Genomic DNA, 19,045 nt, shown 5'->3' with positions numbered 1-19,045 from the left:
CCCTAAACGTCATTAAAAATAAAATTATTTACTTTACAACGAAAGCAGGCAAGATTTTGGCTTTAACATGTGAAGAAGTTGTTGAGATAAAGCCATGTCTCGATCTCGACAAATGTTTTCCAAATCGATTTCCTAATAGTTTTTCACCCTAACATGGCAACATTTATCTGAAAATCAATAATCAAAAACATGTCAAAGAGATTGTCGCGATTTCTTCAAATAAAACAATTTTTGTATCATTTTAAATCATTTCGTTAGTATCTACTTACATAGTTTATAAGCTTTGCATTATTTTCAACTTCGCCGCATTATTATACCTGAGTTCGGCTTATAAAGCCGATATTTTCAACACAAGATTTCAAATAAAATAATTATTAAGTTCATGAAAATGTTGGGTCGAAAACAAAGCCTAAAAGGGGAACCAGTGCTAGCAGATTACGGGCCTGAAGAATCATTAAATGAAAGTGCAGATATAGAATGGGTTAACAAGGTAATTATTTCTATAATTAATGGTGTGGTGTACTTTTTCTTGGTGTTATAATTTACAGCTAAGTGGCACATAAATAAGGGCTGGTATTCGATTTCTGTATCCTACACTTACGTGTTTGTTTATAGTTGGCCTGGAGTTGAATATGTGAACTGAACTCTACAAGCTTCTCTTACTACTCTCTTCAAACATCTCTTAGATATTGAAATAATATTAAAAAAATATAGTATTCATGTTTCCTTTTTTATTTGTAAATAAATAGTTTTATTATTAAATATTATATTGAAAATGTATTTGTATAAGATTAATTATACAATAAAGTAAAAGTATAATTTGAATATAATTATTAATTTTTGTCTATAATAATAAATAACAAATAGACGCTAAAAGTATTTACCATAAGATTTTTTTTTCTGTTTCAGTTATGGGTTAGAAGAATTCTGAGATTATGTGCTTTATTAAGTTTAATGTCTGTTTCACTGAATACTCCAAAATCATTTGAAAAGTACCCGTCTCTGCAAACAATAACATTTGCAGTGGACTGTAGTGTTACTCTTTTATTTACTGCAGAAATGATAGCTAAGATGCACATTAGAGGAATATTAAAGGTATGTCTTGTTATTTAACTTAAAAAAATATTCCTAAGTTTACTGTAACAATATTAAATTATGCATATTAAATACTTTCTCGTTGCACAATATTTTTTCATAATTAAAAGAAGTTCGCCATATGAAATATAGTATTAACTGTGATTTTAATTGAAAAATACTATTTAAAACATGCTGTTGTCAAAAATAAACATTATTATTTTGCATTCCTATTTCAGGGTGATGTAGCCTACCTGAAAGACCACTGGTGCCAATTTGATGCGTCAATGGTATTTTTTCTTTGGGTTTCTGTTCTGTTACAAATGTTTGAGTTAACTGGTATAGTCCCAAGATACAGTTATTTGAGTATATTAAGAGCACCCAGACCACTGATCATGATTCGATTTTTGAGAGTATTTTTAAAATTCTCCATGCCAAAATCCAGAATCAATCAAATTTTCAAGTAAGTATGAAGTCACTAAATAACTATATAAATAAAAGAAAATGGACTATGTGTTTGTAATGCATATTTATATGTGTTTTAGAGACTATATACTGAATTTATTTCTTGCAGGAGATCAAGTCAACAGATCTATAATGTTACCCTATTCTTCCTGTTCTTTATGTCTCTGTACAGCTTGCTAGGTGTACAGTTTTTTGGAGAATTAACACATCACTGTGTCAGGAACGATACCAATCCATAGTGAGTATTTTGAAAAAACTTGTTTCAAAATTAACTAATTGCTTATAATATGTTGAAATCACAGCACACTATACTTTTTTCGGTATATGGTCAACTATATTATTATGTCGTAAAAAAAATTACTTCTGCAGCCATAATTTTCTTTTTGTTTTCAGTGAAATCACAATAAATTCCTTAGCCATCCCTGATACATTTTGCTCTCCTGACCCTGATTCAGGATACCAATGTCCTCCTGGTATGAAGTGCATGAAGCTGAATCTATCTAAATATATCATGGGATTCAATGGTTTTGAAGAGTTCAGTAAGTAGACACAAACCCAGAACTTTCAGATTTAAATATGATATGTATTTACAAATATGAGGTAATTATTTATTAATTTATTTTTGTACAGCCACAAGCTTGTTCACTGTGTACCAAGCTTCCTCTCAAGAAGGTTGGGTCTTCATAATGTATCGGGCTATTGACTCTTTGCCAACATGGAGATCAGCTCTATATTTCAGGTGATTTATCAAAAATTGAGTACAATCATTATAATCCTGATTAACTGTAATGTACAACAAAAAGTTTTTCATTATTACAGTACAATGATATTCTTCCTGGCTTGGCTAGTCAAGAACGTTTTCATAGCTGTGATAACTGAAACATTCAATGAAATAAGGGTTCAGTTCCAACAAATGTGGGGTGTTAGGAACCCTATCACTAAAGGCAGCACCACTCAGTTTTTCACTGGAGATGACAATGGCTGGAAGTTAGTTACTATTGATGAAAATAAACATTCAGGTAACATTACTATTACATTTTATAAAATTTATACAGACTTAAAATAAACAATTTAAAATCTTTACCATTTTTGTACTTTTAGGCACTGCACCAGAAATATTCCATAAACTATTAAGATCTGCATATTTCCGACTGCTAGTAATGGGCGTTGTTCTGGCCAATGGCATAATAACAGCAACAATGAACTTCAAACATGATGACAATCCCAGAGAGTTCTTTTATGAGAAATACTATTACATAGAGGTAAAACAAAGAAGTTTGTACTCACTATTTATTTAAAGTGCTTAAATTGATGTTTAACAACTTTTTTCGTATTTACAGATTGCATTTACGATCTTTCTGGATTTGGAGGCATTAATCAAGATATGGTGTTTGGGACTAAAAGGCTATTTCAAGCACTCTGTTCACAAGTTTGAATTACTCTTAGCTATTGGCACCACTATCCATATAATACCCCAGTTATACATGTCAGGGTTCACTTATTTCCAGGTATGTAAGACATCCCTAAATATAAACAAGTAATATTCAGGCCTGTGACCTGTGTATATATTTGTATATATTATATTGTATATATTTTATATAATTATAAAAGGTATATATTTAATTTATTAAGATATTATACATATATATTATTGTTATTAGTATAACGTTGCACATTCGCCCTACCCCATCAAATCACTCTTTCACTCTAAGGTTGGCTGTAAGAGAACCCAACACTGGGTTAAGCTCGCCGTTGTACATAATGTCTCCGTTTTCAGTGTGTCAAATGTATTTATGTGTGCAATAAAGAATAATAACTAATAATATTTGATATTGATAAAAAATGTTTTTTTTAGGTCCTCCGTATAGTAAGATTGATAAAAGCATCGCCTTTATTGGAAGGATTCGTCTACAAAATCTTTGGACCAGGAAAGAAACTGGGCAGCCTGATTATTTTCACAATGTGTTTGCTCATCATCAGTTCTTCCATTTCAATGCAACTGTTCTGTTTCTTATGTGAATTTACTAAATTTGAAACATTTGATGAGGTAATTTTACTGTAACATTCATACAATTTTGTATCAATTTGCTACTAAAGACCTATAATAATTATATTTTTCTATGTTTAGGCTTTCATGTCTATGTTCCAAATCCTTACCCAAGAAGCGTGGGTAGAGGTAATGGACGAAACCATGGTACGGACGAGCCAGACACTGACTCCTCTTGTTGCCATCTACTTTATATTGTACCATCTGTTTGTTACTTTGGTAAGAAATATACATAATTAAATACAACTTAATGAATTTTGTATGTAATATGTGTTTGAAAGGTACCTATAATTAAATAAATGTCCAATTTCAGATTGTGCTGTCGCTTTTCGTAGCAGTTATTTTGGACAACTTGGAACTGGACGAGGACATAAAAAAACTGAAACAGCTACGTTACCGCCAGCAAAGCGCCGAAATTAAAGAAAGCCTGCCTTTCAGACTGAGGATCTTTGAAAAATTTCCTGATAGCCCCCAGATGACGAAGCTGCATAAAGTCCCTGGCGATTTTAATTTACCCAAGGTACATTTCTGTATACTTACAATTAAAAGTTTTCTAAAAAAAAATACATAACTTCTTACGGTAAGGATAAGTCCTGCTCCTACTTTTATCCTGGCTGTGGTGCACCAAATTTCCTCAAAACGTAGCAAACACGTAATTTGTCAACACTTTCAATAAATGATCGCTTATTTGTAGATGTTTCTTTTGGATTCGCTTCACGATGGAATTACTTACCGCACTCCGATAAAAGTTGCAAAGTTACATGATAGTCTGATTAGAGTAAGAAGCACGTATATGTTGATAGATTGACGTGTGTCCGGTTAGACTGGAAGCCGACCCCAAGATAGTTAAGACAGACCCTAGAGGTCTAATTGTGTGCCTAGTTTAAGTTATACTATATGTAATATGTAAAAGAAAAATAAGTTGGGAAAAAGGCTCGGAGGATGGATTTGACGTGTGTTGTCCGGTGCAGGTGCGCGAGTCGTTCATGCGTCAGTTCGTGTGCGAGGTGGAGGGCGAGGAGGAGGTGGGCGCGGCGGGCGGCGGCGACGTGTCGCGCCGCGCCTTCGAGTACATCGGCGTGGCCAACATCGCCTTCCCCTACCGCAAGCGCTGCCTCGTCAAGACGCTCGTCGTGGCGCCGCCCTCGCAGCGCCCCAGCTCCGCGCTGCGCCGCCACGTCGTCAGCTCCATCATCGAGTAATAATAAAAATAAAATAATCTTTATTTCGGATAAGTGACATTCACATCACATGTTTCATGTCAGTGACTCTTAGATCAAGAGTAATTATTTTGCTTGGTGTATAGATATTGTTTCTTTCTATGTAATGGTTTTAGTTGCTTTTATTTTATTTTTGTTCGTTTTTCATTTGCAGATATCAATTTTGTTGCAGTTAACAGTCTCGTGATGCAGGTTTTTCTTTTTTATTTCTTTATTATTTCAAGGAATATATATAATTCAGCTCAAATAATTAAATTCCCTTCATCTTATCATTTCAGAGACTCGAATAACCACAGACCCCTATTGGGAGACTCAGCAATGTTAGCGACCGGAGGCAAGTCCGGTCTGAAGCCACAAGGCACAATATCGAGTGCAAAACAGCTGCGGGTTGATCAGAAGAAGTATGTATTTAAATCGGTTGTAAAATACCTGTAAATACGTGGCGTTTGGTAGAGAGATTAACGAGTGAGCAATAATATGGCTCTCAGGTTCGGGTCGCGGTCCATTCGGCGGTCGGTGCGCAGCGGGTCCATCAAGCTGAAGCAGACGTACGAACATCTGCTGGAGAACGGCGACATCGGCGCCGCGTCGCGCGTCGTGCCGTCCTCGCGGGCCCGTCCGCCATACCTCGACATACGACTGCTGCAGGCTAAACGACAGCAAGCCGAAATGAGGAGGTAAGCCCCTACTTCACTAAACAACAGTCAGATGTGCATACAATTCGACAAAGCCGACAAAGGAAAGTGGTTCCCAATTATTGGGAATCGCCAATATTCTAATAGGATAATTCTAGTAAAGTAGCAAATTGGGAACCGCTAATATTCTAATAAATAATTCTAGTAAGATATTGGCGGTTCCCTATATTCTAGTAAGATAATAAGATAAAATATGATATCTTACTGTTAATAAATAAGCCATAAATTGTGAGAAGAAGAGAAACTCAATTTGTCTTAAGAAAGCGCCCAAGAACGATTTTGGAAGAATCTCATTATATTTAAATTAAAGCAACGCTTTTTGAGACACTCTATTTAATATTCAGGAATCAACGTGAAGAGGATTTGCGCGAGAATCACCCGCTATTCGACACCCCGCTGCTCATAGTGCCTCGAGAGTCTCGCTTCAGGAAGATTTGTCGCGCCATAGTGGACGCGCGGTATGACGCTCGTCTACGGGACCCAGTCACCGGCAACGAGAGAAAAGTACATTACAAAAGCTTTCAGTGAGTACTTTATCTACCATATGTATTAAAATTTATTTATTTATGCACTTTCTTGATTTACACGTCTTCGAAAGTCAATTACATAAATCAGAGTACTAAGTAAGTTCCTTGCAAAGGAAACTTAAAAATAAAGATGAAATATCAAAAATTAAAAACATTAAATTAGAATACTTTAAAATATCTGAGTATCAATTAAAAGTTCAAAATAATGTTTGTTTACTGAAAAAACGTGCTGAATATTTATTTTGCATACGATTTTTCAGTAATTTCCTCGGACTAGTGACTTATATGGATTGGGTTATGATCATGGTGACAACGTTGTCGTGCCTCTCAATGATGTTCGAAACGCCTACCTACAGAGTTATGGAAAACTTCGTTTTGCAGGTAAGATCTTATGCAGTTGAAAAATATCAATTTCTTTACCGTATTCTGACTATTATATTATAATCAATTTGTTTTCTCCTTTCACTAGATTGCTGAATATGGATTTGTTGTGTTCATGAGCTTAGAATTGGCACTGAAGATTTTAGCAGACGGATTGTTTTTCACGCCTAAAGCTTATCTCAAAGACGCTGCTGCAGTACTGGACGTTTTTATTTACATTGTAAGTACTGATAATGTATTATAACCTCGCAAAACCTTCCTAAAATTATATGCGTCACAGAAGTCTACGTAAATGTGACAAAAATAGAATGATGTTTGAGCAGTCCTTAAAATCGTAGTATTTAGCCTTGCAAGCAAGCCTTTTATTTCACAGCTTGGATTTTCAGACTGCGAAATGAATCTGACCACGCTATGTACGCATTGCACTCGATCTCTCTAGCATGTTTTTTGTGATATTAAGAAAAAATATATATAACAACTTATGCTATAGACCAGTGCCTACCAGCAACAAGGCATCTAGACACACGGCAGTGTGTCCGCCAAGTTCGAGCAAAAACAGCGACACACCGGCCGTGGGTTATATTACACGAACCATTTCGGGCCAAATTCGACCCCCCTGTAACTCAAAATCTATTTTATTTACGCATATCAAATTTCTAGTATCTGTTGAGACCCCCTCACTTATCTAAAATACAAAATTTCATTAATATACCTGTTGTAGGTCTTGAGATATTCACGTCAGAAAATCGCTATTTTTATTTACTATACACTCACTGACTGACTCACTCATCAAAAACCTAGACCACTTCCAATGGTCGTATTGACTTGAAATTTGGCATGGAGGTAGATCTTTATGTCAAGGTAAAGGGAAAAATCTGAAAATGGCCAAGTGTGAGTCGGTTTCAAAATAATAGAGGTGTTTTATACCCGGTGTAAATTTATACCCCTAAGGAACTAAAACGAACTAAATTTATCTATATTTATATAATATATCTTCGAATGGTACAAAGGTTTGTATTTAGTCAAAGTAAAGTAAAAATCTGAAAACGGCCAAGTGTGAATCACTTTCGAAAATAACGAATGTGTAACTTTGATCCACGAACATAATATATGATAACATGTCATGTCAGTCAGTTGGTAAATCTAGTCCATTTAGTTAATCTAGTTCATTTCTTTGTAAGAAATATAGTGCATATTAAAAAATCTAAAAGATAGTATAAATGAGATATTTCTTTAACTAACTTCATCATAAGAAAAAAATAAAATAAACAACCTTACAAAAATAAATGAAATCCCACCCAAAACAAAAATGTGAAAGACTGCCAAGTTCGATAATATGGGGATGCTTCACCTATAAAAGAAGTGAGATCTGAATAAGTACCAAGTTTCATACACATACCTCAGTTAAAAATAGTTACTTTTTAATGATGTTACTTGGCAAGTTTTAATAGAAAATTAAATACTTGATTCATTGCGTTTAGTAGGTTTATAACAAGGTGTATGAAAACTTGCCATCACCTTCTCTAGTCATAAACCCTATTGTATGCATATTTGTAGGTGTCGCTAACATTCCTATGCTGGATGCCGGTGCGAGTGCCGCCTGGCTCCGCGGCACAGATGCTGATGATCCTGCGCTGTGTCCGCCCGCTGCGTATCTTCACGCTAGTGCCGCATATGCGTAAAGTGGTGTACGAACTGTGTCGGGGGTTCAAGGAGATATTGCTCGTGAGTTGTGACTTGTTTTTGTTTTTACAGGCAAAACTAGAAAAATGAAGAATTAATGTAACAGAAAAACCTCTATTCTTGTAATTAAAAGGTGCCCAACATAAAATCGCGTTAATAGCAGAAAAATATTGAGAAAGGCTTCCGTCAAAGCCGATATTTATAAACAATCAATAGGATTTCTCTGCTCACAGAAATACTGTTTAGTGGGTGGGACTTGATATAATTACTCCATTACCACAATAAGTATAGAATTTACGGCATTTCAAATCGTATCAAACGGGTTCAGAGAGTTACAAAGAAATACTGATACTTGTGATACTGGTAATAATTGTATGTTATTTACTTTTCACCAGGTATCCACACTTCTGATTCTTCTTATGTTCGTGTTTGCGAGCTACGGAGTGCAGTTATACGGCGGCAGGTAAGTGAGAATTCCTGACGATTGAAGCTAAAATAGTAAATAGGATAAATAGCCCTCTTGTCAATGTACAATGCTGTAGTTTATTTAGAACGGTAAACTCCACATTTTTGGGTCAGTAGGTACAAGTCAGTAAAAAATATAGCATAAGTTAAAAATACACCTGTGTTTCAGGCTTGCACGATGCAACGATCCCACGATAACTCGGCGCGAGGACTGTGTCGGCGTGTTCATGCGTCGCGTGTTCGTCACTAAGATGAAGATCCGCCCCGGGCCCAACGAGACCTTCCCTTCTATGCTCGTGCCGAGAGTCTGGTATGTGCATTAATTCATACATAAGTTATTGGACATAATACCTACCCCCTCGTCTACCTAAATTAATATCAGTCTTTGGGTTATGAGAGCAAGTCCAGTTCGTCACAAGACAGGGGTTTTCAGGGTCTAAATTCCTACAAATGTTTAAAAACTAGATATATTCTTATTCTAACTATTTCAGGGCAAACCCGAAACGTTTCAACTTCGATAACATTGGTGACGCACTGTTGACGTTATTTGAAGTGCTCTCATTTAAAGGCTGGTTGGATGTCCGAGATGTGTTGATCAAGGCATTGGGACCGGTTAGTATATTTCACTTACGTGAAATATGTAATATATAAAATTATAAACATTATCCATTTAATTATTACTCCTATTATTATGTTACCTACTTATTAACTTAATTATGCCTTTTTCATTTTTTTTAGGTACATGCAATCTATATACACGTTTACATATTCCTTGGCTGTATGATTGGGCTCACTCTGTTCGTCGGTGTGGTGATTGCAAACTATTCAGAAAACAAGGGCACTGCTCTTTTAACTGTCGACCAGCGCCGTTGGTAAGGAGACATATTTTTATATACATATTTTGAGTAAATGCAAGTCTAAAATGTATTACAACTTATTTTAAATATCCCATAAAAAAACATTCCATATCCTTACTGTGGGTTGCACCATATAACTATAACGATATCCGAACCATTTTCATTTTGTCAATTCGCCTATTTGTCCAAAAGGCGGCAATTTCACGGCTGGTTTGACCCTCGTTATAGTTTAGTGGTGCAACTCACCCTTATTTATTAAATCTTCTCCTTTGTTCTAGGTGCGATCTGAAGAAGAGATTGAAAATCGCTCAGCCTTTGCACTTGCCTCCCCGTCCCAATAAACGCAAAGTCCGCGCCTTCGCCTACGACGTCACACAAAACTTGAGCTTCAAACGGGTGATTGCGATTGTTGTACTCCTTAACAGTGGCTTGTTGGCTGTGACGGTTAGTACTTCTGCTCTTTGTAAATAAGTTGAAAAAAACCTCCGAATGTGAATGAAATAAGTGAAATGCGAATACCCGATTATAGTTCGGCCATTCAGAGAATGCGTTCCTGACACGTCGCGATTGAACTGACGACGTAACTTTGCAATGGCGTTGCAGTTACGATAAAAATATTTTTGCTGGTTGTTTACCGTTTTAACAATTGAGGAGCATTAAAACAACATTATTATATCAATAATCAATGAATGTAGTTACGTCGTCAGTTCAATCGCGACGTGTCAGGAACGCATTCTCTGAATGGCCGAACTATAATGAATCTCACAATAAAATACGTTCCCAATATTCTATCTATCTGTGGTTTTGATAGCAATTATACATTATCAACACAAATAATATTAGAAGAAGCCGTAAGACGAAGTCAAAAGCAGGAACTGAAAGAAATTATCCCACTTAATAAAATAATTCTACTCTAATCCTAAGCTACAGGTTAACCTAGTTTAAGTGTCAGGAGTTTTAATCTTATTTCGACTTTCAACTTTCCTGCTTTGCGTAAGAAAAAGTTTGTTTTGTGACAAAAAAAATCTTATTATATTATCATGTTCCCAGTGGTCCCGCTACTCTCCATACACGGAACAGCTAGCGCTAACATCGGCGCTGCTAACATTAGTGTTCGTAGTGGAAGTGCTGCTGAAGACCATCGCGTTCACGCCGCGCGGCTACTGGCAGAGTCGACGCAATAGATACGATCTGCTCGTCACCGTCGCTGGATGTATCTGGATATTTATGCATTTTACTTTGAAGGTACTTAGCGTCAACTTTACTTGTGGAATCATTACTGATATTATTCTGTCTGTGTCTCCGGATTTCACGTTCTTTGCTACAGATATAGTCTAGACTATTTACTTATCTATGTATAAGTTTGTCTTTTCTAAGGCTCTAGAGACTGTTTATCGGGGTGCGTTTTAAGTAGTTCCCTTGGGACGCAGCTGTAACCGCGGGACGTCAGCTTGTTATTTACATTAGTGACATAAAATATGTATTTGAGCAAATAAAATTTGTTATTATAAATCGTCAAACACAGTTTAGTTAAAACAATTCCTTGGATTCTGTATGAGATAGTAATTTTCAATGGCAATTTCTTCTGTATTTTCTTTTGTAAATCACTTTTCCTTACATAAATATCAAATTAAAATAAATACAATATGACTTTTTTCTATATCATTGTGATTACAGAACGACTTATCCTACTTCGTGGGCTTCATGGTGGTGATCTTACGTTTCTTCACGATCACGGGCAAGCACACCACGCTCAAGATGTTGATGCTGACCGTCGGAGTCAGCGTCTGCAAGAGTTTCTTCATCATATTTGGCATGTTTCTCCTTGTCTTCTTCTACGCGCTCGCTGGCACTATTGTCTTTGGGAACGTCAAATATGGAGAGGGAATTGGAAGGTAAATTATGCTTTATTAATGTTTTAAATATTTTTTTAATGACTTATTGCGTGTTCAGTTAAAATTGGTTTGGCTTAAGTCGATGTAATTTTTTTATCAATGGGTTATTTGACGCGTGAATATTTTCCCGCGATTTAAGAAAGGTCGGTTTCATTTACCGCCCCAACAACCTAGGTAAATATAGACATAAAATGACTCGAAAAGCTATTGGTCTTATGTTGCAAATTATAAAATATTAAGCTTTTCTTACACTAAACATTGCAAACTTCCAATTGCCAGGCGCGCGAACTTCAACTCGCCGATCCACAGCGTGGCGATGCTGTTCCGCATCGTGACGGGCGAGGACTGGAACAAGATCATGCACGACTGCATGGTGGCGCCGCCCTACTGCACGCCCGCCGACAACTACTGGGAGACCGACTGCGGCAACTTCACCGCCTCGCTCGCCTACTTCTGCACCTTCTACGTCATCATCACGTATATCGTGCTCAACTTGCTAGTGGGTCAGTTCTTCCTCGTATCTGTTTACTAAACTTGAACGGTGAGTTGTATGATGAGAGCAGATCAGCCAGAAACAATGGCTTGAAGACATATGCATAGGGCTGTCAAAATAAAAACAGGCTGTTCTCTGCTATGCAAAAAAAAAATATTTGGGCGTAACGCCAAATAAGAAGGTGTTCTTATATTTATTCATAAAAAGCGCTACCCATTTATTTGTGTTTTTTTTATTGTGCTGGTGGTTGTAAATTAATTAATTACAAATTATATTTTCATTATAAACCTGACATCCTGCTAGTTATGTTATGAGACTGTACCACTACATACACTATCTTTATTACAGCTATTATCATGGAGAACTTTTCATTGTTCTACTCCAACGAAGAAGACGCGCTGCTATCATACGCTGATATAAGAAACTTTCAGAACACATGGAATGTCGTCGATGTACATCAAAAAGGCGTTATACCAGTTAGGAAGGTATGTTGGTAATATACAACCTTTCCAGAACAAAACTTATTTACAAATTAACCCGTTGTTAGCCGGAGCACAGATATGCACAGATGCGCAAGACATAATGTATTGTCTTATAATTACGCACTATTGTTTCTAGGTGAAATTCATTTTACGGCTACTGAAAGGTCGTCTGGAATGCGATACTCACAAAGAGAGGTTGCTGTTCAAGTACATGTGCTATGAGCTCGAACGACTTCATAACGGCGAGGATGTTACCTTCCATGACGTCATCAAGTAAGTACTTACCGTATTTAAGTACGCGGCAGATTATTTCTTCTAGTATTTAAGTACAATATAAGACATATTGTTTATTTACTGTATCTCAGTTATTAAATAAAACAATGCTACTTTTATTGGGTTTTTTTATGTACTCGAATAAATGACTTTCAGTATGCTATCGTACCGTACGGTGGACATCCGCAAATCACTTCAAATGGAGGAGTTGCTGGCGCGTGAGGAGTTCGAGTTTCTCATCGAGGAGGAAGTTGCCAAGCAAACTATAAGAACGTGGCTCGAAGGCTGCCTCAAGAAGATACGCGCCAATAGTAGTGTAAGGAACTCTTTTATTTAGCTATCGTCTAAATTATGACCCTAATGCTTATTGCTAGCGGTTTCCAGCGGTGTGCCTGGTCTTGTGGGAGCTACTCCGCGCATCCGGATAAACAGTTACATATGGGCCTTTTTAGCTATATGGGTTATCTAACCCCGGTTCTTTTTTTAGTATGTCAGTAGTTTCAGATTAATTAGCGCTTTCAAGCAAACAAACGAACAAATTCTTAAGTTTCCGCTCCAAACTTGTTTTTAAAATCGTAAAGAAAGATTGAAAATGGTAATAAGTATCTTTTATTGTTGAACAGAAACAACAAACGAGTTTGATTGCTGGCTTGAGGAAGACTAACGAACAAGCTGTTGACATGAGCAACGAAAAGGTCGATAAAGAGAAACAAGAAACTGAAACTCAGGTTCGTATCACTTACTTTAAAATAATTATTTATTACTCTTCTGTTGAATTTAATTATTTATGTATTTATTTCCAGCAAGTTGTTGCTAATGCAGGCCGGACCGAAATCACAGAATCTACTTCGCAGCCTGTTATATCTAGTAAGTAGCATCAACTTGTTTTAAACTTAATAAATAAGCCAAGACTGTGATACTAAAACGTGTTAAATTGTTGTAGATATTTCATCGTCTTTTGACTCGCAACCGAAAAGATCTTCAACAAAGAGTCAATTTAAGCGGCCGGGGCTGCCATCTGTTACAATACCGAGGTACCTAAATATTCAAAATTAGTTAAACACTAAGGGCCTTATCATACTAGCGGATTGCGAGCGTCTCCAAAGCGGACCGGGCGAATGCGTCTCGAACACGCTGCGGCTGCTCAGCGAAGACGTCGCGGACGTACGGCAAATTCGCAACGTTTTCGTCATGTGTTTGTAACAAATTAACGACGTACAATACACTCAGTAACAAAATGGATTCAAACAATAATCTAATGGAAGAGAGCGACTACTTTGTGTTTTCTTGCAAACGAATAAAACACTGCTTTTCGCGACGAATTTTTTGCGCGTCCGCAATAACTTCGCTGCGTATGCGCGGCGTGTTCGTTGCGCGTCCGTTCCGCTTTGAAGACGCTCGCAATCCGCTAGTATGATAAGGCCCTAAAGGAAATAGATAGGAAGAAGGAAACAGTACCAAAATTCCTTTAAAATATTTTTTTTTAAAGGAATTTTGGTATTATTTTTATTCCAAAAAAATATTCTTACAGACCCGAGAGCCCGATCAAAAAGTACTTACAGCCAACTCTGAGTGATCCCCACCCTGCTCTCATCAAGAAAACTTCTTGCAAATGTGAGTATACATTATTTATTTTACGACCTCAAAACTATATTCGAATTTAGAATTTGTCTATAACAGATTTAAAACATTGAATTGATGCAAATATTTTATAAATAACATTATTTTGTTCAGTTCTTCTACCAAAAAAAAACAAGTTATTTAAAGTGAGTAAAAAAGTATAGTGAAGTAAAGTGACTAGACATTTCAAAAGATTAAAGCTAGAATTCAATAATTAAACGAGGGTCATGGTAATAACCCAACACTGAAAGACCTGCCACCGCCCCGCGTACAGCTGTGATCACTCCAGCTATTCATGTCCCTCTCCCCGCGTGGACCATAAGAGTCTATAATGAGCTTGCCAAGGTTGCACAACCCAAAGTTCAATTTCCATTTTTTTTTTTATTGTATGTGTTTTGTACAGCTACAGTGAAGAGCGTAAGTCGCGTGAGTCACGTGAGCGCTAGCGCCACGGGCGGGTCACGCGACCTGCCCGCGCTGCATGACGTGCACTCCTGGTGGGGCACGCAGCTCGCGCGTATAGCCGTAGTCGACTGTGACTAGACATGCAGGACTGCAGTACCCTTAAGCTACGTATTACGATCACTTACAAAGAACACATTGTACCATTTGTCAAATATCTTCGTCCAATCATCATCTTCCGAGCCTTATACCAACTATGTTGGTGTATAACAATACCAATTTGATTAATTTGTGATTAGAGAAAAAAATTGTGAGATGATCCGAAATCACAGATAATTTAATACATTTACATCAATATGTGGAACTTTTTATAAATATACTATTGAAAGTAAAAAAGAGCAAAATTGGATGCTAGATATTTGTTTAATATAGAGTTGTTTACTCTTATCGATATCTAGTGCAGTATTTCTTTCTACGAGATCGTAAAATGTGGGTGCATTTTTGCTGTAGTTGGCAAAATTAAGTTATTGTTGATAAAGTCTACTATTGGGTTAGGTACATAAGTTGGTGCTCACGCTCTAACACAATGTGTAAAAAAAAGATCTTGTTTACTCCTAAAACTGTGCCTCGTTTTGCTGAAATACCATACGATAACACTAATATTCGCCGTAGCCCGCTAATGCAGCCCCAATATTAGAAACTGATGTATATTCGTATACTTAATTGTTTTATCATTTCACTTTTATTGATTACTTTGTATCGATGATAGATAATAACGTAGAATGAATAAGTTATAAGTCGAATATTAATTTGTTACCGAATTTGGATAAAGTATATTGAATGTTAGCCATAGTTTACCTTATTTATACCTTAATGCCAAAATATTTGGAAAATAAAAGACAAATCTCAAAAATAATAATTCGATATTTTATTTCATTAATCAATTCAATATCCCGATATAACTTCAATTACATTGGCGCAATTTTAAAAAATAATTTAAAAATTCAATATAATTTTAGTTCAACAATTAAATTAATTAAAATTATTTACATAATAGAAATTGATAAATTATTTACAAAACAGTCTTATTATTCTATTTACCAATATAAGTTGTATATTGGTAGATTATTGTAATAGATGGCACATGCCGAGTGAGAAGAGGACGATGACGGTGAGAGTGAGCACGAGACAGAGGTACCTTCCGGCGATGGGGTAGTGGAAGAGCTTGGCGTGCAGGCGCAGCGTGGAGGCGTACATGAGCACGCTGGTGATATCCTCCTGCGACGTGTCCTGGTGCAGGAAGGGCCGCACGCACAGCTCGTGACCAACCGACTGAGTGCGACGGCATTCTTTTGATAGACGCGCAGCCTGGGACAACAAAAAAAGCTTATCTTAAGCTAGTTGCCAAATTACTCTTCGTGTTCTCTAAAAGTTGTGATTAAATCATGGATTGAATGAGTGAATTTGCGAGTAGGTAATGAATACCTATACAATTTTTATCGAGTTGGCTGGGGCAGTAGGCTCAAAACCTCGTATCTCAAGACTTAGAGTCTGGCATAAGTCTACCTACATTCTACACTTTACCTGAACAAATGGCACAACGACCGCTGAGATCCACAAAAGCTCGTTGAGAATGCTAATGCCGACTAGTGGTTCTGTCTCCGTGTCCACTTTATCTAAGTTGAGCAGCCACATGACACCAGAGGTCGCCCATGATATGTTCACTATGGTGAACAAACAGACTGCGGGCGCTAGATCGTCATTCAAGTATTTTAGCAGTTTACGGAACTCCGCTATTTCCTACAAAAACAAAAATTTAACGTATAGTCGTGCACATATCTTTAATTAAATCGTTAAGTTTGCGAAAGTTGTATACTCACTCTCATCCAATTAAGTGGAGTAATAGTTCGATTAAGAAGGCGCTCTTTGAGAAACATGAGATGAGCTTGCAGCAACTGTGCCTGCAGGCAGTAACTTGTAATGATAGTTGCTTGTACCATGTCGTGAATCAATGTGCATACTATTAGTAAGATCTTTAGCAACATTGTGACTTCGTATGAACTGAAAAAAAATAGCAAACAGGTGAGCAAAACTAAACTAAAAAAAAAAAATTATATATTATTGCTATAATAGTACTCTTGCTTCTTTATACCTGGTTTCCATCCATCTGAAGATGATATTGCCTCTAGCCAACATCAAGTTGACTGAACATAATGACAGGCACATCCACAAGACGCTAAGTATTATGAAAAACCACAACATGTGTAACAGCCGTTTGGGCTTTGTTGTGGGCATTCCTTGCGGTGAATACGAGGACAGTAGAAATACCTGTACAGGAGAAAACAATACATAAACAGACAATCACTTTTGAAAAATAAGCCCTCTCGGGCTAGGAAAATATTTGTTGTAAGAGTGAGCTATCACCCTGGACACTGGTTAATTTTACTCATTAGGGTAGTATTTCAAAATATGTACTTACCCTTTCCATCAGATTTTGTAATTGTTCGTTATCAGATATCCGAAATAAATATAAAGCGTATAAAAATCCCACGTAATGCAATATACTAGGCCCGATATACGTGAAGATAACATTTCCATAACACACTTGTTTGTAGTTGTCATATTCTAATGTGGACGTCAACGCCAGCGGAACTAACTTGTAACAGAATCCTCTGTCCCGCCTGAAACATATGCACCAATTAATAACTTTAAGTTGTAGTTATTTAGGTACACCGTTATTAGGTTATTTAGGGAAATAATTAGGTCTTAATTAGAATGTAACTGCCATCAACCAGGAAGACTAGGTATCTACCTATGCATAGGAAAATACCCAGTATCATTACTCAAACGGGTCGTCTTAGGGGGTGTGGTTCTGTTAATGGTGTAGCATCAAGGAATAGTTTTAAATTAAAATTTAATGGATGTGATGCAATACATACCTGAAACAAGCCATATATTGAAGAACGTATCCTAAAAACATGAGTATGGCCACCTGTATTGAGTGAAAATGTGAACAACATATTGCGCACTTAGAAGAATTCGATACATCTAGTACCGGCCGTAGTCCCATAATAGTTAACAGTTTTAAATAAGGAAGTAATATCTGTAACAACACAGTCAAGAAATTTTAACGAGACAAAGTTACGAAACATCATCGATGAGAAAGTTAAGGAAAGTCCTTACCTTAGATTTACAGTAATGTAATATTGCAGAAGTACTCATGTATTCAGTATCTGGGGATTCTGTTATTTCTCCAATCTGGAACAGAGCAAGGTGCATTTGTTACTGGTGTAATATTCCATCATAAGACTACCAGACCAGGCTAGGTCAACATCAGACAAATTTGTTTATCGGGATAGATTTCTATTTAAATTCACTTAAAAAAACAATCAGACTTCGGCGGAGCTATAGAGAGGTAGGTATAGCCATCGTGAGAAGTATAAAATAATAATAAAAGATAGATCACTCACGTCGACACTATTGGCGTCGAGACTGGACCTCGTAGATCTCTCCATCGCTGGTTCAGCAAGCTTGTCGTTCCCCAGTACATGGCTGTCCAGTAAATCACTAGCTACATAATCATTTAAAAAATTTACATTATCCAGTTTATTGCCCATATCTACCCATTAATTACCAATACGCACATTATACGAAATGATAATATATTAATAATTGAACATTTATGTAGCAAACAACTAAGATCTCAATAATGACGGTAGGTAATTAAAAGCTTATTGTGCTTACCACTGCCGTATGATGCGTTGTCATTTTGCATTTTTATTCTAACTCACAGTTATCTGTAGGTACCTGCACATTTGTTATTTTATTGCCAAATTATAAGTTAGTACTTTTGAAGAGAGTTAAAAAGGATACACTGACAACAACAGATAACGATTCACTGCAATGTTTTTTAGTATGTAATAACATCATTGAATATCTATTTGTATTGCACTGACTCAGTGCATTAACTCCCGATAATTTTAATGTCATTGTGACTACAAAGAGACCCTACGTTCGTGAAGTTTTTTTTTATAATGTTAAGCTTAATGAGAGGCATTCTTCGATTATAGATTAATAAAATCATATCGAGATAAATACGTTTATTGAAGCAGAACATATAAGAACACAATTTTATTTTAGAGGACATGAAACATTTGAAACAATACGCACTGGCGTTGAACTTTGATAAACCCAGAGATAAATGGGTAAAACATTAAAATGTAAATATGAAATGAAATAAATTAGGTAGTAAGCAGGGTAGATTAAATTCTGAAAAAATGTTTTCACAAAGTGCATAAGTATCTGGTATCTTCATGGTTCTCGTTTTGCTGCGCTCTGATTTGATATATTCAGAATTTTATATTATATGGTTTTCACCAGTTGCGTAAAGAAGCACTTGGAAAGTATACATAGCATTACTTTCAAGTGAGTTTTCTAGGATTTTTTATCACAAGCTCTATTTGTCT

At 36.4% G+C, this 19,045-nt stretch overlaps 2 protein-coding genes across 4 annotated transcripts; one reads left to right on the top strand and one right to left on the bottom strand.

The window, feature by feature from the left end:
- The first annotated feature begins 175 nt into the window (after positions 1 to 175).
- LOC124645892 (sodium leak channel NALCN) lies at positions 176 to 15,498 on the top strand. Its single transcript, XM_047185868.1, has 35 exons — positions 176 to 490; positions 910 to 1,095; positions 1,314 to 1,537; positions 1,649 to 1,777; positions 1,933 to 2,078; positions 2,170 to 2,278; positions 2,359 to 2,558; positions 2,641 to 2,801; positions 2,880 to 3,047; positions 3,395 to 3,586; positions 3,668 to 3,805; positions 3,900 to 4,106; positions 4,558 to 4,784; positions 5,085 to 5,207; positions 5,295 to 5,483; positions 5,846 to 6,025; positions 6,289 to 6,409; positions 6,498 to 6,629; positions 7,967 to 8,134; positions 8,488 to 8,555; positions 8,727 to 8,867; positions 9,049 to 9,169; positions 9,296 to 9,429; positions 9,693 to 9,858; positions 10,465 to 10,659; positions 11,092 to 11,309; positions 11,589 to 11,812; positions 12,151 to 12,287; positions 12,421 to 12,557; positions 12,714 to 12,873; positions 13,181 to 13,285; positions 13,361 to 13,424; positions 13,501 to 13,591; positions 14,089 to 14,171; positions 14,581 to 15,498. Exons 1-35 carry the CDS (start codon positions 383 to 385, stop codon positions 14,718 to 14,720), a joined length of 5,292 nt encoding a protein of 1,763 aa, XP_047041824.1. The 5' UTR covers positions 176 to 382; the 3' UTR covers positions 14,721 to 15,498.
- LOC124645895 lies at positions 15,486 to 18,983 on the bottom strand. 3 transcript variants are annotated; one of them, XM_047185871.1, is made up of 9 exons: positions 18,324 to 18,983; positions 18,050 to 18,150; positions 17,763 to 17,837; positions 17,519 to 17,682; positions 17,059 to 17,260; positions 16,732 to 16,907; positions 16,460 to 16,640; positions 16,164 to 16,379; positions 15,486 to 15,947 (listed from the first exon to the last, which is right to left on the bottom strand). In XM_047185871.1, the coding sequence occupies exons 1-9, from the start codon at positions 18,352 to 18,354 to the stop codon at positions 15,705 to 15,707; spliced, it is 1,389 nt and encodes a 462-aa protein (XP_047041827.1). In that variant the 5' UTR covers positions 18,355 to 18,983; the 3' UTR covers positions 15,486 to 15,704. The 3 variants fall into 3 exon arrangements, with proteins under 3 accessions (XP_047041827.1, XP_047041828.1, XP_047041826.1); XM_047185872.1 differs by having other exon boundaries at positions 18,050 to 18,131; XM_047185870.1 differs by lacking the exon at positions 18,324 to 18,983 and having other exon boundaries at positions 18,050 to 18,307.
- Positions 18,984 to 19,045: the final 62 nt, after the last annotated feature.

This window comes from Helicoverpa zea, chromosome 3 (assembly GCF_022581195.2).
Source record: "Helicoverpa zea isolate HzStark_Cry1AcR chromosome 3, ilHelZeax1.1, whole genome shotgun sequence".
Classification (NCBI taxonomy): domain Eukaryota; kingdom Metazoa; phylum Arthropoda; class Insecta; order Lepidoptera; family Noctuidae; genus Helicoverpa; species Helicoverpa zea.
This window is presented reverse-complemented; position numbering and strand designations above follow the sequence as displayed.

Excerpts from the sequence above, each read along its gene's own strand:
- LOC124645895 (XM_047185870.1), bottom strand. The coding sequence starts at position 18,196 with ATGGGCAATAAACTGGATAATGTAAATTTTTTAAATGATTATGTAGCT. Across the intron at positions 17,261-17,518 it reads CAATATATGGCTTGTTTCAG|GCGGGACAGAGGATTCTGTT; the intron begins GTATGTATTGCA and ends CATATGTTTCAG. Across the intron at positions 16,908-17,058 it reads TACAAAATCTGATGGAAAGG|GTATTTCTACTGTCCTCGTA; the intron begins GTAAGTACATAT and ends TCTCCTGTACAG.
- LOC124645892 (XM_047185868.1), top strand. The coding sequence starts at position 383 with ATGAAAATGTTGGGTCGAAAACAAAGCCTAAAAGGGGAACCAGTGCTA. Across the intron at positions 9,170-9,295 it reads TGATCAAGGCATTGGGACCG|GTACATGCAATCTATATACA; the intron begins GTTAGTATATTT and ends CATTTTTTTTAG. Across the intron at positions 9,430-9,692 it reads ACTGTCGACCAGCGCCGTTG|GTGCGATCTGAAGAAGAGAT; the intron begins GTAAGGAGACAT and ends CCTTTGTTCTAG.